The following is a 26,079-nucleotide window of genomic DNA, read 5'->3' as shown; positions in this document are numbered from 1 at the left end:
TACCCTTCTTGCCAAGGGCTGAGGATTCCTGGGCCTGTACACAGCCCTTTGTCATCAGCTCCAAAGGACTGGGTTGGTTTCTCAGTAGATGCTCTTTTGTTTATTTGCTTGTCTTCAAAAACAGGGCTACTCTTTTAAAAGAGTCTCCAGTAATCATTATGCCAGTTCACAGAACTAGTGTGACTGGCTTCTTCCCCTCAGGGTCATGTTGTGCTGCCATGCTAGTGACATTCACCAGTCTTGACCTCTTATGTCCTGCTGCAAGTCTACAGGCAACAAGGACAAGTCTTTGGCAAAGCTGATGTGCAAAGTACATGAGGGATGGGGGATATGAGGGGCTAGGCAAGCCTTTTCTGGAATGAGCCATCAAGGAAAGAAAAGATTGGGGTAAGGAAATATGAAGTGATTCATGCAAGAACCTCAGATGTGCAGGCTGCTGGCCTATTTGAGAGAGAAAGGAATATAGGAGAATGTACAAAGATGGAGGTGGCAAACTGTTGCTCATGTTTTCCTCATGCTGTCTTCTCTTCAGACACAGTTGAGATGACAGAAGGCCCTGGCTTTAGGATATGACTGAGGCTGCCTCTTCCCTTCTTTCTTCTTTTATGAAGCTGGAAAATTAAATACTTTGGCTTCTCCCCCTGACCCCTACATAAGTAGGATCTCTAGAGAGAAAATGCATGTTCTAGAGAGTAGAAGCAAGTGTAGATATGGATGGAGCCAGTATTCTAGATTCAGGCTGAAGAGGTAGGAGGTGTCCATTCTTTGGAGCCACTGTTCCTGGAAAGGGCAGGAGGAGTTGTGGATGATGGTGTCTGGGCTTGGTTTTGGAAAAGAAACCAAGTAACAATGTGCCAAAGTGTGGGGCTAGCCATGTGGGTGTTGAAGTGTAGGACACTTGTCCTCACACAGCAACGAGACAGCTCTTGTCAACTGTGGCTTTGTGCTTAGGTGGCAAGTGTATGAAATCAGTTCTGTCAGCATGTCTTATTACTACGGAGTGTTTGACTCCTACAGGAGTGTCTAACAGGTGGTCACAAAATGAATCAATAGCCTGGTGGTGATGGTGCATGATGCCTTTACTCCCAGCTGAGGCAGAGGCAGGTGGCTCTCTTGAGTCTGAGACCAGCCTGTTGTATGGAAAGAGTTCCAGGACAGCTTGGGCTATACAGAGAAACCTTGTCAAGAAAGAAAGGAAGGAGGGAGAGAGAGAGAGAGAGAGAGAGAGGCCAAAGCATGGTTATGATTTATTGAGGTGAATACACGAAGTCTTCTAGTATATTAGGAAATTGAAATCCTTGTATGAAAGAGCATGTAATTACTGAGGTATTTTGAAGGCTCAGTGCTGGGACACCCTCTTCGTATTTGTGCTCTCTGTTTTTAACTTTGTATAGAAGTAAGGTTTGGGGTCAGTGCTGCTGCTGTGTAGAAAGATGCGTGGGATAGTTATGTATAGACTACCAAAGCAGCTGAGGCCTCAGTGTGTAAAGGAAGGAAGGGTTCTTGTAGACACTGTCTAGTTAATGAAACCCCTAGAATTTCAGATATGTGGAGAAACGTGTTATTACTGTGCTAACATAAATAGAAACTTTCTGAATAGAAGTGATAATGTAAATTTAATCTTTAGGGTTTACTATTGAAGAACTTTAGTACTATAAACATGAGGTGGAATTTTTCTGAGTTAAGAAGTTTGGGATCTAGACTTCTGTGGAGTACTGGTAAGATTAGAAGGATGTCACTCTTTCCTGCATCAGTTAGTTCACAGGGGAAGAGAGGGTGGGTGGACGTCTTTTTTTTTTTTTTTTTTTTTAAAGATTTATTTTATGTGCATTGGTATTTTGACTACATGTATGTCTGTTTGAGTATGCTAGCTCCCCTGGAGTTGGAGTTACAGACAGTATTAAGCTGTCCTGTGGGTGCTGGAAATTGAACCAGGCTTCTCTGGAAAAGCAGCCAGTGCTCTTAACTGCTGAATCATCTCTCCAGCCCCTTCCCCCAAAAGCTCTTACTGCATTTTATTTATTTATTTATTTTTGATAAATCTTTAAAAGATATTTTTGTAGGTCCCATGTGGTGATACCCACCTGCAATCCTAGCACTTAGGGGCAGAAGTAGGAAGTTTCCCTCCAGTATGCGGCCGATCTGGTCCATCCAAGTTTCAGGCCAACTAGGACGATAGATTGAAGCCCCGTGCCTAAAACCCAGACTAAAAGAAAACACTAGCACCAGCAGCACCCATTTGTACAGCAGTAATTCCCTCCCACCAAAGAAGAGTCTAATTGGATTCCCAGCCCCTAACAGAGACAGCTTTGTCCTTTTTACCTTTTGAATGTTTTGAACCAGAATCCTCTTCTGTTGCTCAAACCGTGTGAGAACTTAGTGTGTGTGTGGCTGGCACAGTCTCCTAATGCCTACAGACAGCATGTGCTTGAAAGTGTCTCTTTTACAGCCTGTCTGTTGAGTTGATTCTGCCCTGAGCATCAGTTGGGGCTTCATTATCTGCAATAGCTAATTGCTGGCTGTATGTTTTAGTGTCAGGTGACTGCTGACACATCCTGAGGCTCTGAACGAGCCAGGAAAGTTAAGCCATTGTGCTGTCATGAAGCGCCTAGCAAGGCTACTCAGAAGCACTTATTTGCCACGATGAAACCATGGCTGTGTCTTGTTGGCATGTCACTCTAACCTGTGGCCGCTCATGAATGACCAGTAGGGTATATTATATTACTGATAAATGGAAAGCGAGCCATAAGCCAGAGAAAATGTCCTATGAGGGCAGATCCTTGTAGAATGGTTCTTTCCATGGTACAACCTTTGTGGGTGGAATCCAGCAGCTGGTGCAAAGTACCCCCAGAATACACAGGGATAACTTCCTGTCAGCGGTCAGCATGGCAATAATAATTTGTCAAGATGACCTTATTAGTAGAGACAACTGTCCAAAGTGTGTAAAAGTAATCTTATGCTTTAGATTTGAGACCTATACCCATGTACCCATTTATAAATACAATCCTGTGGTAAAGGCATGTGGACATGTTCATAATTTATGCTTAGTCTTTGAGAGTTTTACTTAAGGTTCATTTGCCTAAAATTAATTTAAACTGGGATATCAGTCACTTTAAACATTTCAGCCTTGGCTAGGAGTGTGGCTGAGTGCAAGGCCCTGCGTTTAATCCTAGCATTGCAAAAGATGAAGATGAAAGGAGAAAAATCACACCAGCCTTTTAAAAGTCATTGCATTGTGCTGGTAGTTTATTTCCTGTTTCTTTCCATTTATGCATCAACTCAGTAGTTTTGGTTTTAAGAAATTCATCAGAAAGCAAGCCAGTGAGATGTTCATAGGTAAGAAAGCTTGCTGCCAAGTCTGATGACCTAAGTTTGATTCCTGGGGTCCACATCATGTAAGGAGAGAACTGACTCCGAAATACACACACATACACACACACACACAAATTTCTTTACTTTTTTTTTGTTTTTGTTTTTTGAGACAGGGTTTCTCTGTAGGTTTGGAGACTGTCCTGGAACTCTCTTTGAAGACAAGGCTGGCCTCGAACTCACAGAGATCCGACTGCTTCTGCCTCCTGAGTGCTGGGATTAAAGGCATGTGCCACCACCACCCAGCCCACACACTTTAAAATTTAAAAACAAAAAAGGAGATTCTCCAGGAAGGTCTGGGGATATAACCCAGTAGTAAGTAGTATACTCATCTGGTATGGGTTTGACCTAGTTCAGTTCTTACAAACTTGTTGATTGCAAGTTTTAGTGAAATTCTGATCCCTGTTGGTGGAATAGGTTCTTCTGTAGACAGTTTCGGGGTGGGGGGTGCCCACACTGAAGATAGGCATAGTCCCCCTACTGTCGTGGAGACTGGAGTCCTGTTTCTGTTGCCTGGATAAGTAACAGGAGCTGAACCCTCATCTCCAGCCTTGGGTTTTTCTCTTAGAAAAGCTAAAACCCTGGAGCTTCCTGGGTTCACCCCTGCTGGCTAAGAGGCTTTGTGACGGCTACTCCCCCTGAACATGTGTACCCCATGGCCTCTCAGTTATCCCCAGTCACTGGTGTTCTTCAAGGACTGATGGGAAGGGTTGAGTGAATTGAGGCATGAGAGTAAAATGCAGGTTTCAGCAAGATAAAGGGGGAGTGAGGAGCCTTCACTACAACTGCAAAGTGTATTGTTGAGAATGTAAAGCTCTGGGAATGCATACACTATGATGCACTTGAACTGTGTGTGGTAGCACACACCTGTAATCCTAGCTCAGAAGGCTGAGTCAGAATGTGGACTTCATAGTAAATTTTTGGCCAACCTGGGCTACATAATGAGATCTTGCCTCAAATAAAACAACAAAAACCACTGTCCATTTTATGAAATTAACCATTTTTCTTTTTACTTCATGTTTCCTGTATATATGAAGTCTTCCCTAATACCTCAAGATGATGTAAAGGAACTTGGTTTCTTATAGAGTGAACTGTGGAGGTGGGGACAGTAAGGCTTGGTGGTAATAATAGAACACTGGCCCGGCATGCCCACACCCAGGGCTGAGCCCCAGAGCTGCCAAGCAAAAAGGAACAAAAAGTAGATGAGCTTCTGGAGGAGGGTGTGGGGGCATTGTGAGCATTGCAGTGATCCCGGTACCCGGTGTGTTAAATGCTGGGGACGGGGTGAAGGATCCAAGAGTATGTTGATGCATTTCAGAATTAGAGACACTTATACGTCCACCTATCTTTGTTTGTTTTGTTTTTACTAAGGAAGAGTCTTGCTATGTAGCCCAGGCTGCCCTTCTGTTTTCCTGCCTCAGCCTCAAGTATAACATTAGAGGCCCTTGTGCCCCTCTCCCAGACATCCCCATGGTTTCTCTGAAGGCTGTTTACAAGTCCCTCTTAGTTTCTTTATTCTGTACAGCTTCCCAGTACTAGCACAGACATTGTTCTCACAGACTCGATTAACCAGCTCAAGAAGTAGTTACTGGGGACCATCACCACCTCCAGTCTGTAGTGTGACTCTTTTGTAGTGATTGTCACTTCCTAAGTCCTTGATTTTGAGTTCCTAATGCCAGGAGCTGCATACCAGAGGAGGAGGAGGAGGAGGAGGAGAGGAGGAGGAGGAGGAGGAGGAGGAGGAGGAGGAGGACTAGGACTGAGCAGCCCTCTTTCCTTGTCTTTGCTTGTGTGTCTGCTGAGCATCGTCTCTAGGGGGACAGTACCACCTCCAGAAGTAAATGTTTAGGAAAAGCCTTGAGGATCGTGGGGATCATGGGGTGCTCGAAGTAAGGAGCTAGAGTGTTGTGCTCCTCTCTACCTTCCACTTGCTGGTGCTGGAAGCGGGCAACACCCACGAGGAGCAAAGAATAGATTTCCTAGATTCCAGGGTTTGTGTCCTGAGGGGAAGTTGTTTACATTATTTTTCCTGGGCTGTCTCAGAGGGATGGCAGCAGCCTCTCCCCGGTGCACGTCTACGTGCACATGGGTCACAAGTTTTGGAAGATGTTCCTCTTGCTGTATCTTCCCTCCCTTGTAAAAGTGAAGTGGCCTGCTGCACCTGCCCTGGGAATGGTACTTGTGTGGCAGCAAGCTGTAGAGGCAGCCACTAGCAGCCAGTGGGGACTCCTCTACAAAAGGGACTGTGCTTACAGCTCTGGGGTTGCTGGGAGATGCCCAGAGTACTTTGGTATCGTATGTTAGTCCCGATACAAGGACATGATTAATGTCTGATGACAAACACTGGATTTTTATTGACAGCTTGAGTAGGACCCTGTTTTAGGCCCCAAATAGCATTTGAGAGTGTGCTTTGTAAATGACAGTGTATTATAAATTGAGCTTCCAATCCCAAGAACACTTGATGTCCTAGAACTGGTTTTGCTAAGGTAAAGCATGGGTTTAGGGTAGGGTCAGAAAGAGATCTTTACTGCCTTTTGGAAGTGGGCTCCTTCTAGAAGCAGTGGCTTTACTGTCAGTAGGAAAGATGACATTAATGTTTGTTGAGGTGACAGATCATGGCTCTTCAGCTGAATGATCTCTTGGCTACTCTTTCTCTGTCCTGAAAGTGCAGCATGACCATGACTCCTGCAATGGTCCTGTCACTGATCCACACTCTGTCTCCAGGCCAGACAGTGCCACCCTGGCTACCCAGTGCCTGGCACCCCTTTTAATCAGTTTTTTAAAATGAATTTATGGAGGTAGGGAAAGATCTGGGGGTAGTAGTGGGTGAATATGCTGAAAATACATTGTATGGATTTAGTAAAAATGTTAAAATTTACAGATTTATTGTAATCAATTAATATAAATATAGTCATAAATTTAATAAATATAAGCTATGATACATTTTCCTTTCATGGTGAGAGTGCTAGGTGCTTTTTATGTTAATGATTAGTTTCTTGTTGCATAATAGCGTTTCAGCCCTTTTTCTTAGCCCCTGGAATCAGGCCAGGGCTGAGAAACCAAGGCATATGCAACTGCACTTGTTGCCTGCAATTGTCTCTTTCGTTCCACCTCTGCCTGGCATATGAAGTACCCACTAGACATGTTTAGTGACCGGCCAGCGATTGCCCAGCTATCGAGTGGTGATGTACTCAAAAGTCCTCCAAATACTAGACTTTAGAAACAGCTGAGCATCTGGAAAAAACAAGTCCTGAGCACTGCTGCCTTTTGTGCGGTTGTTACCTATTAGATTTGAACTGTATTTATCATGAGCACTGCAGGTGGCTGACCAAGTGCTTAGTGCTGTGGGAGAATCATAAGCCTCGCCCATCCCTTCTGCTTCTGTGATCTTTCCTAGTACTCCCACTGGATCCCCAAGGTGTAGGGTCCATAATGGAGCATCAAGTGAGGCAAATTCAGGCCACTGCTGGCCCTCGGAGCCCTAGGGAGGCCAAAGGAACTGCTTCTATGGGCATCAGGCAGTCAGTGCTTAGAATGCACACAAAACACTGTCAAATAAAACGATTGCTTGTTACTAAGATATGTACATACTAAGATATGGTCCCCAAAATAAAACACAACGTGTGCTAAAAAATGATTAAAGATAGTCTAAAAACAACCGAGGAAAGGGAAAGAAATATGATAAATATAGATGAATTAGAATGCCCCTGTTGAGGAAATTCCAAAGGATTCTAAACACAAGAAATCCATCCGTATCTTCTATGATCCGCTAAAGTGAATGCTGAGAGCAGAGTGTGTTTGTGGATTTTGTGTGGTGTGTGTATGGAATGGAGTGGGGAGAGTGCTTGTGAATGAACAAATGACATTGTCACAGATGGGGGACTCTGGTGTGGCACAGTGTGGGCACAGTGTGGAGGGCCCTTGCCTGCCATTTCCTCGTTTCCTCTTGTTTCCTCACAGTACTAGATGTCCTTTGTGATGGACACAGCAGGGAGGAGGCAGGGAGAGGAATGGGCTTCCAGGATGGCTGCTGGTGAGGTGGTGGGGTAGTGATGGGGATACATGTCTGGTGCTGGCACAGCTGGGAAGCTTCTGGAAGCTGAGCTGTGCCAGAGCTCAGTGGGAACCAGGTGGGATGTGGTGATGCCTTAGATTGTGCGTCCACGGACAGGCTCTGCTTGCTGATAGCAGGTTTACTGATTATCTTGACACCTAAAATATTCAATAAAAACAAAAGTATATGTTGATATATACATGAGTGTCTGTTCTGAGTTGATAAACTGTCAAGCATTCTAAGTTGTCTAAGCTGCCCTTCTAACACTATTCAATATTAGATGTCCTTAAACGTGTTAACACGTCTATTTCCATCTAAGAAATGTAAATGGAAGGAACTTGCTTCATGATAGCAATATTTCTTGTAAAAGGGAAATTTTCAATGACTGTCTGCACTTGTATCCCTGCTTGGCCAGCTGGCCTGCATGCCACAGGGGCACTGCCTGGAGCTTTCCCTGAAGGTGTGCCTGTGATGTTCCCGTATGTGACACTGTTATCTTATGTGTTGGGACTGAAATATGTTCAAGTATATATACATATATATTTTCTGTTACTTATATTGTACCTCCCAGTACCTAATTCCTGGCAGTTTGCGTTATATTTGAAGAGATTACTATATCATCCGACTGTATTTAGACTCAGTGTGGAAACTGGAGGCCAGCCAGTTATTTGGGTGATTCTACCACTATTTTGGAGTCTTCTGAATCTCTACAGCCTTAGGCATTTCACTAGAGAAAATGAATCCAGCGGTAAAGGTTATTTGGATAGGATAACCCTTAGCCCCATCCTGGTTTCCTTGCCAGATGGAGCCTTTCGTACAGGCCCTGCTCCGTTTCTGGTGCTCACTGCTTGTTGCTTGTGAAACACACACCCAGATCTCGTCATCCGGTTGTTACCTCAGTGGAACTGAGGAATCACAACTTCCTGATTGCAGGTGGATTGTCTTTGTATTGCCACCCCTTGTTGATTTCTCTTGGTGTCTTTGAAGACTGGGACTATGTCATGTTTCTATGTTTGTAAGAATTGACTCCAGCAGTGATGAAACCCTGCATGTGAGGTCATTGTCTGTTATGTGTATTTAGAACAATTTGCCTCTTCCCAAATGAAATTTTGGAGAATTTTGCACAGTCTTAAGTCCTGCTGAAGATAATGGCTGTGTTCTGCCACCGTCTGGGATTCAGAAGTTGGAATGTTACTTCTACATGGTCCTGCTGGCCACTCTGTAGTGTGTATTGCTTGTTCAAATAGGAAACCTTTAAGTAAAGTTGTTGCAGAATGAAAAGGGCTTCTCAGAGCTGACTTGTAGAAGTATTTATGGAGAAAAAGAGAGTGCCCAATTTGGGTTGATATGTTGGAGTACCAGAGAATCCCGCACTTGTGTGTATTATATTTATTGTTAGCACTAAAATTCTTAATAGATTTAAAGTAGCAATAAGCCTAACATGATAGTCTATACATTCAGCAAGTGGGGATTCAGGTATTGATCTGTCTGAGAAAAAAAATTTATGTGTGGCCTGACTGAAGATCTAAGTGGCTGTTGTCAGTCATAAAATAGAGGGTCAGAGAGACATAGGCCCTATGCTTAGAAGCTTGTTAAGGAAAGAATGGCCTCACTCTCTGTGAGGAAGGACAGGCCTGAGGCCGGGTGCTAGAGCAGGTTGTTTTTGTGCAGGCTGGAGGGCCAGTGAGCAAGCTGCAATGAGCCTCTTTGTGTTTGTTCTCTGCAGTCTCGCCAGTGATCATTAAGGAATGGGCAGCTTACAAGGGGAAGTCTCCTCAGACCCCAGAACTAGTGGAAGCGCTGGCCTTCCGGGAGTGGACCTGCCCCAACCTGAAGAGGCTTTGGCTGGGCAAGGCGGTGGAGGACAAGAACCGCCGGATGAGGGCCTTCCTGGCCTGCATGAGGTCTGATACTCCAGCCATGCTCAACCCCGCCAATGTGCCCACTCACCTCATGGTGCTCTGCTGCGTCTTACGGTGCGTGACTGTCCATGGGACTAAGGGGTGATATGGGACAGGGTCACAGTCTCCATATTCAAAGTCTTCTAGAGAAAAGCTTACTGTACAGGAATTGTGCTGTTCGTTGAGATTTGTCTTAGATCTGTATTTGTATGTGTATTCTAGGGATGTAGGTCACATAAATGCAACAGTTATACTACAGAGTGCATTTGGAAACAAATAGCTTGTGAATATCATGTCATTATGGGCACATTCACGCACACAAATAAAATCTGTACTTTGTGATCATGAGCAAAAGTGAATTTAGTTACTGTTCTAGTCATTTCTCTGTTGCTATGATAAACACCAAGACTTAAAGTAGCAACTTGTGGGATGAAGGTTTTCTGGCTTATAGGTTATAGCCCATTAAGGGAATCTACAGCAAAAACTTGAGGCAGAACTGAAGCAGATAATCATTGGAGGAGCTTGGCCTACTGGCTTGCTCAGCTCCCTCCCTCTCCTCTCCCCCTCTCCCCTCTCCCTCTCCCCTCCCTCCCCTCCCGTCTCTCTCTGTCTCTGTCTCTGTCTCTCTCTCTCTCTCTCTCTCTCTCTCTGACAGGGTTTCTCTGTGTAGCTTTGGAGCCTAACCTGGCACTTGCTCTGGAGACCAGGCTGGCCTCAAACTCACAGAGATCTGCCTGCCTCTGCCTCCCGAGTGCTGGGATTAAAGGCGTGCACCACCAACACCCGGCAGCTCAGCTCCACTTCTTAAACAGCCTAGGCTCATTTCTTCGGGGATGGTACCACCCACAGTGTCCTGGGACCTACATTAATTAGCAATCAAGAAATCCCCCAATCCCCAAACACACACATATCCTCACAGGCCAATCCGATGGGTCCTGTTCCTCACTTGAGATTCTCTGTCCCAGTTATGTCTAGGTTTGTGTCAAGTACAGTCAGTTTATAGTCTTTGTCCCAAGTGTGACTTGTCCTCTGTCAATACTTGTCCTGGGTAGCATACTAGTCTGTGTGTAAAATATAATCTGTGGTCACTTCTGGGCAGCACATAGTCGTGTTTGTTGGTTGTGGATGATGGCTGACATTCACACTTTGTCTGCCCCATGGACAGCTTCATGCTTCCTGGACTGATGATAGTCTTAAGTCTTGAATTCTCTTGGCCCCTCCAAAAAGAGTGAGAGACTCATTCTTTTCAATACCTAGGGTCATAGGCATGGTGAGGTGGAGCGGCACAAGAATCTCTCTGGCCTTTGCCTCCCCATGTAGATGATCATTTATTCCTGACAGCTCCATGTGCTCAGGCAGAGAACCTTAGAGAGGGGTGGAATTCTCCCATTCTCCAGAGACAGCTTTGCCAGTGTTCTCAGTCTCCACCCCTGGTGAAGGTCACATCGGGCACTGCCATGTTATGAGTGTCATAGGAGGACAGCAGGTAGGATGGATTGGAAGCATTGTTGATCCAATCTCTAGACTCCAGGGCAACAGAGATGAGGAAACGAGGAGTGTCAGCAGAAGTTAATGTAGTGTGGGGTGGGGTTTGTTGTCATGTTATACAGACTAAATCAAAGAAGCTCTTCTTTGAAAGTGAAGAAACAAGACCTCAGACAAATAGATACAGCCTGGACTTAAGTTAAGAGCTCTTAAGTCAGTATGAAATATCAAGGAGGAGGCTTATGTGTTGATGCCCACCAAGGCCACCCTGGTCTACATAGTCAGATTTTATTTCAAAAAAACAAAATAGCCAATCACATATACATGAGTATTTTTCAAGGCAGAAGGGGCCAAGGTTCCATAGCAATGCTCCAGCTATCTGTCTGTGTTTGAAGAAGCTTTGGACTGTGCTAGATGTGTTCTCAGAATGGTGTCAAGCCACCTTTTCCCCAATTTCTATGCCAATAAAAGACAGATAAGCCTTTAAAGGCTCTAGAAAAGTCTAAACTGCTTCTTAACCTCTGTGGTAGACCAGAGAAGGGAAGATATAAACAGCTCTTCCAAGTCCATTGCTGCAAACTTACCAAGTGTAGTTTTGTTTTTTGTTTTGTTTTTTGTTTTTTGTTTTTTTTGAGACAGGGTCTCACTATATGATTCTGCCTCGCCTATAACCTACTATGTAGTCCGGACTGGCCTACAACTTGAGGACACAGAGATCTTCCTGCCTCTACCTTTTAAGTGCTGGAAATAAGGTTACCATGCCCAGCGTTCAGTAATACTTTTTATTTGCTTACTTGTTTTTGTTTTTCAAGATAGGGTTTGTCTGTGTATCCTTGGCTCTCCTGGAGCTCACTCTGTAGACTAGGCTAGCCTCAACTCACAGAGTTCCACTCACCCTGCCTCAGTGCTAGAATTAAACGCATGCACCACCATTCCTAGCCAAAGAATATAATTTTTGTCAGTGCAAATATTGATAGTTTAATTCACTTCTATTTCACTTTAAGTGCAGTAGAAATGTTTAGTATTCATTCACAAGGAAATTTGATTGCCCATCTACTTATGCTACGTAATTGTACCATGAAGCATGTCTCTGTCTCTCAGGTTCCTCGTCTTTGATACGTACTCCTGCTTCAGAGTTGCTAGGACAATGGATGAGTACCTTTCTGTAAAATATGTAAACAATGTCTGCCTCTTTCTTAGTGAGCATGTGAAATTCCACTTTGCTTATTAATCCCATTAGAACCTACCTGTGCCATCTCTTAGTGTACATTCCCGTGGGTGAATGCTAGCTCTGGTCCTGGTTTTGTTAACTTGGTTTTAAGCCCAAGAAAGCCTACTCAGAAAGCAAAAGTGGAAAGAGTATTGTTTTGCAAGTCATGACTCTCCATACTCCTTTGAGTTGTTCTCCAGTACTCACAAAGCTGTCTGTCTGTCTGTCTGTCTGTCTGTCTGTCTGTCTTCAGGAGTTGTCTTTTGTTAATGGTAGCTAGCAACTTGATCTAGTTCTCCATAGGGTTTGTTGGGTACAAAGAATCAGTACTAGTGGGCTTGAGGGTTTATGAGTACTGTGGTTAGTCATTCCCATACTAGAAGCTACTTAGGGTGTACTCTGTGTAGTGATGTAGGCTGTTGGCTGCCTGGCACATCTATCCTAGTGGAGGTTGATTCCCTTCAATCATCCATACCAGGATGTTCCAAATGGGAAGGTACCCTCAGCGCATTGAGTAATTTCCTGGTGGACGCGTCCTGCACCATTCCCATGTTCAAATGAGACATACCTCACTCTAGCCCTTGCTGGCCTGGAACTCTCTGTGTAGATAAGGCTGGCCTTGAAATCACCGAGAACCACCAGCCTCTGCCTCCTAAATGCTGAGAGTAAAACATGTGCCACCAGGTCTGGCCAAGCACCTTATTTCTAATGATTATACACGAGACAGCATTCTAGCATGCTGAGTGTTTATCAAATACACACTTTTCAACTAGCAGTCTCTCATGGGAGCAGACTCATGCCGTTCCAGATGTACTGAAAACCTTACTTTTTCCACGGACTGGCTGACAGCTAGTCACCCACTCTCATCTTATTCCTCACCAGGTATATGGTGCAGTGGCCCGGAGCTCGCATTCTGCGGCGTCAGGAGCTGGATGCCTTCCTGGCTCAGGCATTGTCCCCCAAACTCTATGAGCCGGACCAGCTGCAGGAACTCAAGGTACCAATCAGCCTTGTTTCCCTGTCCCGGGAAGGTCTTGCTTTGGATTTTGGTGTAACTTTGCTAACCCTCGCCAGACAGTTGTTTGGGCACCAAACTAATGGTACTAATGTCATAAGTGTCCAAGCCTTCAAGGCAAGGGGGATGGAGATTCCGGTCTAGGCATGGCTGTGCCATCAGGGTTTGTAAGTAAGAAAACAGTTCTACGTTATCAGATTTTACCTCTTTATTCTCGTTTTTCACATCAGGAAATAAACTTACCTTTTTTTATTTTACCAGGGGATTCCAAGCCCTGGGAGGGCTGAATCTTAGGAATTTTCTAACATCTAGCCGGGATTCTTTTTCTTATTTCATTCCATTGTTCCTAGCTGCAACTTTAGTTTTCTCTACAGCATATTCTTTGCCCTTCTAGTGTCGCCCAGTCCTTTTAAAAAGAACCGCTTGAAGAACGGTGTTAGACCATCATCCCGACACCCCTTTTCGTGAGCGTTTAATATCATGTTCCTTTTGATTTTGCCTTCTAGCACTCCTTTGTTCTTTGTGTTGGCAGTGTTTATTTTCTCCTAAGTTGGCCCTGGTTTTGTAGTGTCATCTTTTTCACTACACTCATTAGTTGCTATGTTCATAATTATAATTGCTTTCCTGTTTCTGTATTAAATGTTAGAAAGTTCAAGACCTCGAGTTCAGCTAAACTCACAGCTCTGCCTTTTCTTTTTATAGTTAGGGTTTTATTTTTCTTTGTCATCAGTTATTTAAGTTTTTACCAAGTTTGATTTTAAAATCAGCTAATCTCTTGATAAAATTGCCTTGGCTTTTAGATTGTTTGACTGTTCTTTATGAACGTATCTTATGGCAAAGATTTTAAACTAGCTTTTTACTTTTTTTAGTATTTGGCAGGTGGTTCTCAATAAATTTCTGGTTTTCCCCTAAATTATTGTTAAATTGCATATTTTGGTGTTAACTGGAACTCCCTAGAGGCTTCTGATGACTTGTGAAGCAAGCTAAGTACAAAACCAAAGTTCAGCAGTATCTCCCCTCAAATTGTGTTCTTTACTTTGTGGATCAAGCTTTTCTGTTTGTTAGGCAGAAATTGTTACTGTCTTTAACACTTTTGTTTTCGGTGTCAGGCAGTGTGGCGGACCCAGTCAGGTCCTCCCGAGTGTTCCCTGGGTACCCCATCACCACCGTCCTCGCCGCAGGCTGTGCTGCAGGGGGTGGAGTCACTGCCCTAGAGTGTGGTGCCACCCTCTACCTCTCCTCCTGTTTCTCTTGTGTAGATTATTCCTTCAGTATTGACATCCCAGTTCTGAAAATCAGACCGCCAGGGACCAGGTATGCCCACCCAGCCTTACTCACCATCAAGTTGCTTTAACCAAAGTCCATCTTCTCTCCCATATCCTTTCCATTTCCGGTCCCACATGCAGGATGCACCTTTTGAAAACTTTCATTTTGGTTCTTTTGAGGCCTTAAGTGCTTTCATGGTTTTCTCCTAATTCTTCATCTAAGGCGAGAGATTCCTAAGGATGTATCAGTGAGATACACTCCACGAACAGGGGCCTTCTCTCTGACTCGGTGCAGCCGGTCTTCTTGTGTGGATGCTGGTGGTCCTGTTTGACGAGTACAGCCCACACTATTCATTGTTAAGATTAGAGTACATTTCAAAAGGGCTGTGAGGAAAAACAGCGTGATTGAGAGGAAGGCAGCTTGTTTGTTTTTTGTTTTCTTTTTTGTTTGTTTGTTTTAGGGTCAAGCATCGTCTCAACTATTGAATTGAGAATTGATAGGAATATTCTTATTTCAGTTTACCCAAAATTCCTATGTAGACTTCAGGGTTCCAGAATTCAGTGGTAGAAAATTAAATTTTAAAGTTGCTTTTTCACTTAATCATTAAGGTTTTTGACATGTCAAAAGCAACGACGGTGGGTGCTTTTCTGTAAGATGCCTCTTCACTGTTTAAGACACAGTCACCTCTTGACTGTCACTGTTGCTGTGCTGGGGCTGTCACCCCGTTTGTGGATTGCCTAGACCTGTCACTCTTGTCCCCGTCAGTGTCCAACACACGCTTTGCCATCAAGGAGAGGGAAAGAGGAAGGCAGGTCCTACTTTTCTGCCCGTTTGGACTCTTGCTACTAGCTTTTCTAAAGGGAGGGTTAGTGGGAAAAGACACTGCACCATTAGCTAAAATGAGTTTTTAAGAATTCATCTCATCCATGCTTTCTCTGTCCACCATGTCCATGAATAATTGAGCATGTTCTGTGTGGTTCCCTGAGTACCTGTGACAGTGATTGATAACCCTCATTCTGTTCCCTGCTATATTTTCTGAGCCATTCTCCTAGGTTTTCAGCATGAGTGTAATTGTTAAGGTAAAATTAGCCCTGAGCCTGGGATTCAAAGTGGGTGGGTGAAGGACGAGGAGAAGGAACTTTTACCATTGTGATATTTGTTCAGTTTCTTCTCCATTGTTCTTGACATCCCTATAATTCTTTTAACAGTTTCACATGCCAAGTGCAGAATATAAAAGATGGAAAATGAAGAGCTTTAAAGACAGTATTAGGGGCGTGCAACATGTCTGTGATACCTGTAAGAATTGTTTTGCATATAGGTAAATATGACATAAAGTAAGAGTAAGAGTCTGTGGCCCCGTAAGTAGAAGTCAAACAAAGTCACCTCACTAGAATTGGTTTTTGAACTAATTGGGCAGAGAATAAATTTTGCCCAATAAATTACTTGTGAAGCCAGAATTTTTCTGTCTCTCTAGTTGAGGAACTTTGGATAATATTGAGTATTATATCTCCATCAGCATAAGACAATCAGTGTATTTACCTATACAGTTCAATGTTCAAATTAGCATTTAAGGGGACTGGAGAGATAGCTCAGCAGTTAAGAGCACTTGCTGCTCTTCCACAGGACCTGGGTTTCATTTTTAATACCCACATGGCAATTTATACCTGTCTGTAACTCCAGTTCCTAGGGATTCAGTGACCTCTTCTGGCCTCTGGATGGACACTGGGCACTCACGTAGTGTACATACACATAAATAACTATTTTTAAAAATATTTAAGGAAAAAAAAAACCACTGCAGTGTCAGTTTTAGGAAGCTTTTGGACAGGCATTTTGGTACATGCTTAGGAGCCAGAGACAGGAGAGAAAGAATTTGAGGCCATCTGGGGTATATGCCAAGGTGGTATCTTTAAAACATTAAAAAAAAAAAAAAAAAGAAAAGAAAAAAATATGGAAGTCAAATATACACAGTAATGGAAATCTTATTCACACAATCATTTAGCTTTTATTTTAGTAACTTTTGCCTGTTAAATTAACAGTTGTCATTACTAAAATTGATTTATCTTGAAATTATACTTTTTACCTTTATTGCTGAGGATTGGACCCAGGGCTACATGCATGCTAAGCAAGTTCTATACTATTGAACTACATCCTCAAACCTAACATCGTTTTTTAAATCCACAGTCGCAGTCCCTCAGTGGCTAGTGTAACTCATATATGAATGAACGCACACAAGGTCTTGCTCCATTCCTCTCAACAAATTCAGAAATAAGTAATTCTAACAAGGGTGATTCTATGTTGTATACCTCTGCTATATTCTGTTAAACTCCACTTACTGTGATATGGCCAGGATTTTAAGCAGTGGGACTTTGTATCTGGGCATGACCAGTAGTAGTGACCCATAATCTCAAGAGTTGCCTGCAGGTTGCCGCAGTCATGAGGACATTTTCGTAGCAATAGACCCTTTAGAGTACCAGCATATCTCTCCCTAAGCTTGATCCTGATTTTCCATTCTCTCGTGTAGGGCACAGAGGACATGGGCTGGAAGCAGTGGCCCACATGAGGGATTCATAGCCACTACCCCTATGGGATGAGGGGGGTCTGTGTGCTGGGGGTGGCTCTGCTTGTTTACAGCCCACTCTTGCTTGGCTGCTCTCCAGCAGGCCAGCTTACTTTCCGTGTTGAGGATTCTCCTTCCTTTCTATAGCTCACAGGCGGGCTCTCAATAAAATATACATTCATTTGTTTCAGAATGACCCTCTCTTTCTCTTTATTGCACATAAGTATGAAAATGCACTTAATTCCATCACCCCAGTCCCTCATGCTTCTCACAAGTATATGACTAGTGACACACTAGGATCCAGAGCTGTCGATAAATAATAGCATTTGTAAATTCATGACCTGATTCCTCTAGGCCTTAAAAGTTTAATTGCATTGACTTAAAAGCTTTAGAAATGGGGGAAAAATTTTAAAAAACCTGTAGAAATGATTGACAAGGATTTCAGCTGGTGATGGGAAATATTGTTACAAACAGTGGGAAATAAATAGCAAATAATCATAAGTTCATTAGCCGTTGTCACTGAAATGTTTTTTTGTGTTTCATACAATGACATTTCCCAAAAGTCATTTTTTTCTGCCACAGTGTGGCCTTACCTAGACTCAGACTCCCCACCCCCCACCAGACTTCATTCTTGAAAAACCACTGAAGTGGGAAGAAAGAAACCGGAGCAGAATTAACTCTTTGTCCCAGATAATCCACAGACTCGGCCATTTGTCCCAGATAGTCCACAGACTAGGCCCTTTGCACACAGATGACCAAGAGTCGATTGGACTGTGTCAGGTGTCTTACCCTGCCCGTTGTCTATGAGAGGAGAGTTCTGGCAGGACAGGTGCCCATGGTCAGCCTAGGAAGACACAAATTTTGGGAATGCCAGTAAAGCCCAGTTCAAAGTTTCTCTGTTTGCATCTTTTTGTTTATGAGCTAAAACATGTTGACAGTTTAATTAACCTTCTTTGAAACAACATATAAAACAGCAAGCATATAGCGCAAATTTATTTCAAAATGAAATTATGCCAAGTAATTTCTTAATACAGCTACTTGAAAAATGCAGGATCTTAAAACCTTCCTTTGGACACCCTTCTGTTAGACCATGGCCATGATCAGATCTAGGCTTTCCCAAAGGAATTGTGGGGCTTTGAGCCATGAAGGAGACTGAACTTCAGATCAGTCCCTTTGTAACGTCCAGTCTCAGTGCTATATTATCCACACTGTATAATAATTTACAGATGTTCATAAAACATGCTCCTAACTATTCTAGTAACAAAAAATGATGTTTTCTTTGAGTAAGACAGGGTCTAGGTGAAGCCAAGGTGGTACTCTTGTTGAGGATTATGCTCTGTTAACTTTGGGGAGTCTTAGTGGGAAAGTGCGATACTGTAGTACTCTTACTCCATATAAATTACTCTTTCAATTTAAAGATTGAAAACCTAGACCCCCGAGGGATTCAGCTGTCAGCCCTCTTCATGAGTGGAGTAGACATGGCACTGTTTGCCAATGATGCCTGTGGACAGCCCATTCCCTGGGAACACTGTTGTCCTTGGATGTATTTTGATGGGAAGCTCTTCCAGTCCAAACTTCTCAAAGCCAGCCGGGAAAAGACCCCACTCATCGACCTCTGTGATGGTCAGGTATGTTGGGGACAGGGTGGCCATCTTGAAATATAGCGGAATGCAGTGTATGTACTAAATCTGTTATCTTAGTCAGAGTTACTTATTGCTGTAATGAAACACCATGACCAAAGCAACTTGGGATTAAAGGGTTTATTCGACTTCCACTTTCACATTGCTGTTGTCATTGAATGAAGTCAGGACAGGAACTCAAACAGGTAGGAACCTGAATTAGGAGCTGTTACAGAGGCCGTGGGGGGTGCTGCTTACGTGCCGGCTCCCTGTGGCTTGCTCAGCCTGAGTTCTTATAGAACTCAGAACCACCAGCCCAGGGATGGCTCCACCCACAGTAGACTGGGCCCTCTCCCATCAATTGCTAATTAAGAAAATGCATTATAGGCTTGCATGCAACCTGATCTTATTGAGGCATTTTCTGAATTGAGGTCTCCTCCTCTGAGATGATTTTAGCTTGTGCCACATTGACAGAACTATTCAGTACACCTGCCATCTTCTAAAATGAGTGTTCCCAATGGATCATTCTCAATAGAGCATTGATTCTCATTACTTAAGAGAGTTAGGTCTCGGCTGGCTGTGTTGGCGCCCGCCTTTAATCTCAGCACTTGGGGGGCAGAGGCAGGAGGAGCTCTGTGAGTTCAAGGCTAGCCTGGTCTACAAAGCGAGTTCCAGGACAGGCTCCAAAGCTACACAGACAGAGTTAGGTCTCAGAAAGCTCCTTGCACATTAAGTCAGTGAGTATGAACCGTTGCAGCTGAAAGTGTACGGCTAGGTTCCCATGACTATTGATTTAGGTTGTAAGAATAAGCATCAGGAGTAGGTGAGGGGCTGGAGAGATGGCTCATCAGGTAAGAGCATGTATTGTTCTTGTGGAGTACCCAAGTTCAGTTCCCAGCACCCATATAAGGCAGCTCACAACCACTAGCATCAGGGTGCTCTGACACGTATGGACATAACCACACAGTGACAGATTGTTACAAGTAAAATTAATATTAAAAATAGAAAATAATTAGGAGGATGTGCAAATACAGACTTTGTACAGTAGTGGTTCTGTTTTGCTAGTAACTGTTCAGATGTGTTAAAATGTGGATGATGTTTTTACCTGCCTGTGCCTTGACTTCCAGGCTGAGCAGGCTGCCAAGGTGGAAAAGATGCGCCAGAGCATCCTAGAGGGGCTCAACTTCTCCCGGCAGAACCACCCACTCCCCTTCCCACCACCACCTGCTCTGCCCTTCTATCCAGCATCTGTGTATCCTCGGCACTTTGGGCCAGTCCCACCCTCACAGGGCAGGGGCAGGGGCTTTGCAGGTGAGTCATATTTAGGAAATCTGTTGAGTGGGGAAAAGAGTGTGTGGTCCTCCATGTGGAGACTTACAATAGCGGACTTTAGGATGTCGTATTATGGCAGTACTTGTAACAAGTAGGGATGAGAGAGGAGGACCCTGAAGGAGATGGTGAGAAAGAAAAAGGGAGTCACTTTGATTTCAGTTATCTTTTCTATGCACGGGGCAGAAATCCATCTGTGTCAGAGGGAACCACATCTCCAGGGTCTTCAGGAACTCACAGCTCCTGCTGAATGACTGCTGAGGGAGCCTGCCTGGCCTGTAATGTTGGCTTCTGGGTATGATGGAGTAGGATATCAAGATAGCAAGAAGGCCTGGGAGACCTCTTCCCAGAAGTGGAAAGAGATATGGACTGTTCTGCCTACTTTTGTATGTGGGAGGTCCCTCTGAACCCCATCTTTCATGCTTTTTCTGTTTCTCTCTACTCTGGGTCCCACAGGCGTCTGTGGCTTTGGAGGCCACTATGGGGAAACAGTAGCAACAGGCCCTTACCGTGCCTTCCGGGTGGCAGCAACATCGGGACATTGTGGAGCCTTCTCAGGCAGTGACAGCAGCAGGACTAGCAAGTCCCAGGGCGGTAATTATTACCCACATCCCTCCCAGGCTTCTGCCTACCAGCGTTCCCTCTGTTCCAGCGTTTGGCACCGTCCTTCCTTGGCCATCCTTGCAAGCTGCCTCATATAGTGCCTTTTCTCATGCGTTCCTGACCTCTGCCTTTAGGTCTGTGCAGTGGCCCCATTGTCGCTGTCCTGTGTCTCCTTCCAGGAGGGATATGCCACTTGTTTTTCTTGTCAAGGGCAAGAGTTTTGGAAAGAGTTTATTGAAATTCTGTTGTCACTTGAAGCCATCAAGTCATGTTGCAGGATCAGTCTGATATGTTCCGAATTACTTTCAGGATAGGCATTCCTTTCTGGGTGGTAGAGTTAACCAACTCAGTTCCCTAGTGGCCCACAAGAGGCATGGTGTATGGAAAGATGTGACTGAGGATCAGTTCCCTGCAGCCCCAGGGGCCTCTGTCCTTCCTGTTCCTCAGCCTCCTAAGAGCTTCTCTGCCTTCTGGCTGGTCTGTAATTCTTGACCCTGATGTGTTTCAGCTCCCTCTGGAGCTGGACTCTGATGCTGTATGTCCTGTGGCTGGGAAAACAAGGAAGGGGAGGTGCTACCTGGGACAGTGTGGGGAGGAGAAGGGACAAGGAGCTGTCCTGTTCACACTTGTCCTGTGTAGTGCATGCCTGAAGCATGTCAGCTCTAGACCTGGAGTACAAGTGCATGCCCAGTGTTCAAGACAGAAAATAAATGGAAACTAGCTCAGTAAACTTTCAATTTTAGTAGGGTGGTGGTAGTGGAAGCCTATAATCCCAGCCCTTAGAAGATAGGGACAGGCCCTAAATGGGATTTCTCCATCAACTCCCTCCCCTCAGGGCTCAGGGAGCCCTTCTGAAGAGGAGGCAGAAAGAGTTTAAGAGCCAGAGGGGATGGAGGACACCAGGAAAACAAGGCCCTCTAAATCAACATGGTCAAAACACATAGGAACTCACAGAGACTGAGGCAGCATGCACAGGGCCTGTCCAGGTCTGCACCAGGTCCTTTGAGTATATGTTATGGCTTCCCATTTATTGTTTTTATGGGATTCCTGAGTATGTGAATGAGTGGTTGTCTACTGTTTCTTGTGCCTTCTCTTTGGCTCTTTTCCTTCTGTTTGCTTGTCCAATTTCAATGTGTCAGTTTTTGTTTTATTTTATTATCCCTTAGAAGTCTCTCTCTCTCTCTCTCTCTCTCTCTCTCTCTCTCTCTCATCCTTCCTTCCTTCCTTTTTTTTTTTTTTAATGAGAGACAGAAAGAGGCTAGAGCCAGATGGGAGGGGGAACTATAACCAGGATATATTATGTGAGGGGGGAAAAAAACCAATTTTTTTTTTCTGTTTTGGTTTTTTCAAGACAGGGTTTCTCTGTGGCTTTGGAGGCTGTCCTGGAACTAGCTCTTGTAAACCAGGCTGGCCTCAAACTCACAGAGATCTGCCTGCCTCTGCCTCCCAAGTGCTGGGATTAAAGGCGTGTGCCACCAATACCAGGCTTAAAAAAAATGATTTTTAATAAAAGGAAAAGATAAAATAAAAAGACGGGGCAGCTGCAGAGGCAGGCGGATCTCTGTGAGTTTGAGACTGGCCTGGTCTACAAGAGCTAGTTCTAGGACAGCCTCCAAAGCCACAGAGAAACCCTGTCTCGAAAACAAAACAAAACAAAACAAAAAAAACAAAAAGATGGGGGCAGGAAAATTTCCACAAGTTCAAGAGTTCAAGGCTAGTCTGTTGTACATAGCAAGTCATGTGTTGAAATTGTGTCTGAATAAAACATTATTTATTTGTCTTAATTACCTGGTAAAATAATATTATTGTAGTAAAATAAGCTATGATTAAAACATATTATCTGGCTAGGTATGGTGGCACACTCCTTTAATCCTAGCACTCTGGAGGCAGAGGCAGATTCAAGGCCGGCCCGGTCTACACTGGGAGCTATAGGCCAGCTAAGATCCTGTCTCAAGAAAACAAAAACTGTCTTGTGTGTTTCTTTATATTTTTCTCATGTGGCCACAGGAAACACAGGTCTCTCTCCCCTAAGAGGGTGGGTAACTTGGTAGGCAGACCGGTTTTCAGTGTCTCCTCGGGTTCGTGGCTCAGTCTTGAGCACGCACACATCTTGACACCAGAGTGGCAGGGAGCTTGTGATTGGCTCAGGAGTAGCACGTTTGAGCTCATTTGTGTGAATGGTTTCCCTATACTTACCAGTTTAAGAAATGTCTTAGGTCAGAAAACTAGAATATTCACACTATCAGCAATTAATAAAAGTTGGTGAACATAGTGCTTAGGGAAATTCTGGTTTAACAATATGGTACCTATGGAGTGTGTATAGTCCACCTATAATTCCACCCAGCACACAGAGCCAAAAGGGTCAAGAGTTCGTGGCAGGCCTGTATTGCACAGTGAGACCCTGTTGCATGTGGTGGACATATAGTTCAGAGGTAGAATGCTTGCCTAGCCTGTTCACAGCCCTGAGTTCAGTTCCTAGTACTGTGAGAGAAAAAGAGCTACTTCTATATTTATTAATTTCTTTAATGTTTGGCTAATGGTATAAATTTGGAAATGTTTACCTAGAGAAACATACTGTGGTTGCACAAGTCCATCTAGTGATGAAGGCAAGCCAGTTGCACTCAGCTGCACTTCCACTTTGAATTACCCTAAATAGGAGTTCACTTTGGCGGTTAGAATCCAACTCAGTAATAGATCCATTTGTTTTGTTTTGTATTTTAAACATCTATTTACTGTGTGTGTGTGTGTGTGTATGAACGAATGAATGAACGAACGAACGACCGCTGCGGGGTCCTTAAGGAGGTCAGAGGACAACTTGTCAGAGTTGGTTCTCCTCTTCAGACATGGGGATCTTGGTGACAAAGCACAGATTATAATCAGACTTGGTGGAATGAATGGATGGATGAGCCATCACACCAGCCCTCCTCTGCTTTAAATATATGTAGAGACTCCCTCTGTACTCCAGTTGGGCCTCAAATCCACAATCTTCCTGCTTCAGTTTCCCAAGAGTTTTGATCACAGGTGCTTCCTACCATATGGACCCTTAACTATAACTTGGAATCCCATGGTGTAGGGCCAGGCATGTCTTTAATCCCAGCACTCAGGAGACAGAGGCAGGTGGGTCTCTGTGAGTTTGAGGCCAGCTTAAGTTCCAGCCTGGAAAGTTCCAACATAGCCTGGGCTACATAGAGAGACAACATAATTAAAAAAAGAAATTACATGGTGTGCAGAGAGCCTTCTGTAATAAAACCTTCACAAAACAGGGTAAATGGATTTACTAAATAGGAACCAGAACTGAGTGGGAGTTGCTTTGCTGGTTTTCTCTGTTGGTCCTAACACTGTGGTTGTAAAGATCTTGTCTTCTTGTGTATTTTTTTTTGTGCAGGAGTCCAACCCATGCCTTCTCAGGGAGGGAAGCTAGAAATAGCTGGCACCGTGGTCGGCCACTGGGCTGGAAATAGGCGGGGCCGTGGGGGCCGTGGGCCCTTCCCTCTGCAGGTGGTGTCTGTGGGAGGACCAGCAAGAGGGTAAGTGCTGGACCTGGATGGTGTATTTATTTTTTTGAGACAAGATTTCTCTCTGTAGCCTTAGTTGTCCTGGAACTCCTTCTGTAAACCAGGCTGGACTCAAATTCACAGAGATCCTCCTGCCTCTGCCTCCTGAGCACAGCTGGAATCAAAGGCATGTGCTACCACTGCCCAGCAAAAGGAGTTGTTCTTATGTCACTGGATAGTTCCTGTTTAACATTGTTCATTGTGTTACCTGGAATCTCTCATATAACATTATACAATTGGTTGATTAGCCATTATTAAATAATTAAACATTTTTTCAATTAATGGGCTATCTTTTAAAAAATATTAAAGTTTTAGTTTTGAAGTCAAATGTCTTGGGTGTGAACCAGAAAAGTGATCCCTTGGATTTGATGTGACCATACTTAATGCTAGCTGTCTTGCATAGCATAAGATCTATTTGAGAGTATTTTAAACTAATCTTTGATAGATTTAAGTCTGTTTGCTCTTGTCTTTCTATATTGACCCAGGCGTCCAAGGGGAGTTATTTCCACTCCAGTGATTAGAACATTTGGAAGAGGTGGAAGGTACTATGGCAGAGGCTACAAAAGCCAGGGAGCAATTCAGGTAATGTCAGCACGGTGTCCTCTGTCACTCCTGCCCATGTCTCCCCTCTAGGCCGAGTGTCCCCTGATCATGTTCCAGCTGTAGGGCAGTGAGTTTGTGGGGCAGTTTTCAGTCCTCTGACTGGATACCTGGCCCATAGGTGCTTTCCATGTTTACATAAAACTCCCTATGAGCCTTAGTCATTTCCCATCATTCAGGAATTTCCTCAGGATGATAGCTTTGTGTTTGACCTCTTGTGTGGATCAGATGAGGGCCTAGGCTCCACTGGCTATCTGTCATCTGTGTTTGTAGCTTCTTTAGTGGACAGTAGCTTTTTTTTTTTTTTTTTCCTTCTTTTTTTTTTTTTAAGTCGGGGTTATCCTAGGTAGCCCTGACTGACCTCAAACTCACAGAGATCTGCCTGCCTCTGCCTTCTGAGTGTTGCTGCAATTAAAGGGTTGCACCACCAACTGATGGAAATGGGATGTTGAGACTATAGGTCAGATACCAACAGATACTCAGCCCACAGGATAGATCACAGTTCTTGCTTCAACATGTACTTGTGATATACGGGAGGATGGTTTTGGAGTGTGTGTGTGTGTGTGTGTGTGAGAGAGAGAGAGAGAGAGAGAGAGAGAGAGAGAGAGAGAGAGAGAGAGTGTGTTTTAAGACTTGCTTATTTTTCAGCAGGGCGTGCCTTTAATCCCATCACTCGGGAGGCAGAGGCAGTCAGATCTCTGAGTTTGAGACCAGGTTGGTCTGCAAAGCAAGTTCCAGGACAGCCAGAACTATACAAAGAAACCTTGTCTCAAAAAACAAAAGACTTTTATGTGTGTGAATGTTTTGCCTGCATGTATGTCTGGGCACCATGAGCATCAGAGACCAGAAGATGTTGGAGTCCCTGGGACTAGAGTTAGAGAGCCTCCAGGTAGGTGCTGGAAATCCAACCCAGGTCCTCTTAAAGAGCAGCCAGTGCTCTTAAGAGCTTACCTAGAGCTTTCTTCTGCACCACTTTTTTTTTTAATGATAAAATTCTCTTGTTCCCTGTTATATCTATGTTTTTCTTTGATCTCTTCTTTGTCTCATATGTCCTTTTCCCTGGATGAACTTCCTGTATGTAGTCTTCTCATGGACACCTGTGCCTTGTGCATGCCATGTGGAGACAGTGTGCTTTCACTCCCTGTCCTAATAAAATACTTGACTAATACTCCTTTGTAGTGTCTAAATGTATTCTTGTCCATCTTGGAGAAACTTGCTTCTGGGGGAATTGATTAAATTAACTCATGCCTTGATTAGTCAGTGCTTTGTCACACATGGCACACACAGGCTCAGTACCTGCATTCACCATGCTTTGGCCAGCCTCCTGTACTGAGAACAGCTGGGGTGTGTGTGTGTGTGTGTGTGTGTGTGTGTGTGTGTGTGTGTGTGTGTTGAGAAAGCAGCTGGGGTGTGTGTTGTGTTGTGTGTGTGTGTGTTGAGAACAGCTGGGGTGTGTGGTGTGTGTGTGTGTGTGTGTGGAAGAACAGCTGGTGTGTGTGGTGTGTGTGTGTGTGTTG

The 26,079-nt window shown here is 44.2% G+C and overlaps 1 protein-coding gene across 3 annotated transcripts in view; it reads left to right on the top strand.

Annotated features, from left to right (window-relative positions):
- Fam120a (family with sequence similarity 120A) overlaps window positions 1-26,079 on the top strand; it is a 97,460-nt gene that overhangs the window by 63,852 nt on the left and 7,529 nt on the right. The window contains exons 11-17 of one of the 3 annotated variants that reach the window (XM_027409973.2): window positions 9,150-9,399; window positions 12,902-13,016; window positions 18,276-18,485; window positions 19,604-19,787; window positions 20,253-20,399; window positions 23,794-23,935; window positions 24,448-24,544. In XM_027409973.2, the coding sequence (XP_027265774.1) occupies window positions 9,150-9,399; window positions 12,902-13,016; window positions 18,276-18,485; window positions 19,604-19,787; window positions 20,253-20,399; window positions 23,794-23,935; window positions 24,448-24,544 (1,145 nt within the window). The remainder of the gene's footprint in view (window positions 1-9,149; window positions 9,400-12,901; window positions 13,017-18,275; window positions 18,486-19,603; window positions 19,788-20,252; window positions 20,400-23,793; window positions 23,936-24,447; window positions 24,545-26,079) is intronic. The other 2 variants (XM_027409974.2, XM_027409975.2) reach the window with 2 other exon arrangements.

Source organism: Cricetulus griseus, chromosome 3, assembly GCF_003668045.3.
Source record: "Cricetulus griseus strain 17A/GY chromosome 3, alternate assembly CriGri-PICRH-1.0, whole genome shotgun sequence".
In the NCBI taxonomy this organism is placed as follows: Eukaryota; Metazoa; Chordata; class Mammalia; order Rodentia; family Cricetidae; genus Cricetulus; species Cricetulus griseus.
The sequence above is the reverse complement of the archived record's forward strand: the minus strand, read 5'-3'. Positions and strand labels throughout refer to the sequence as shown.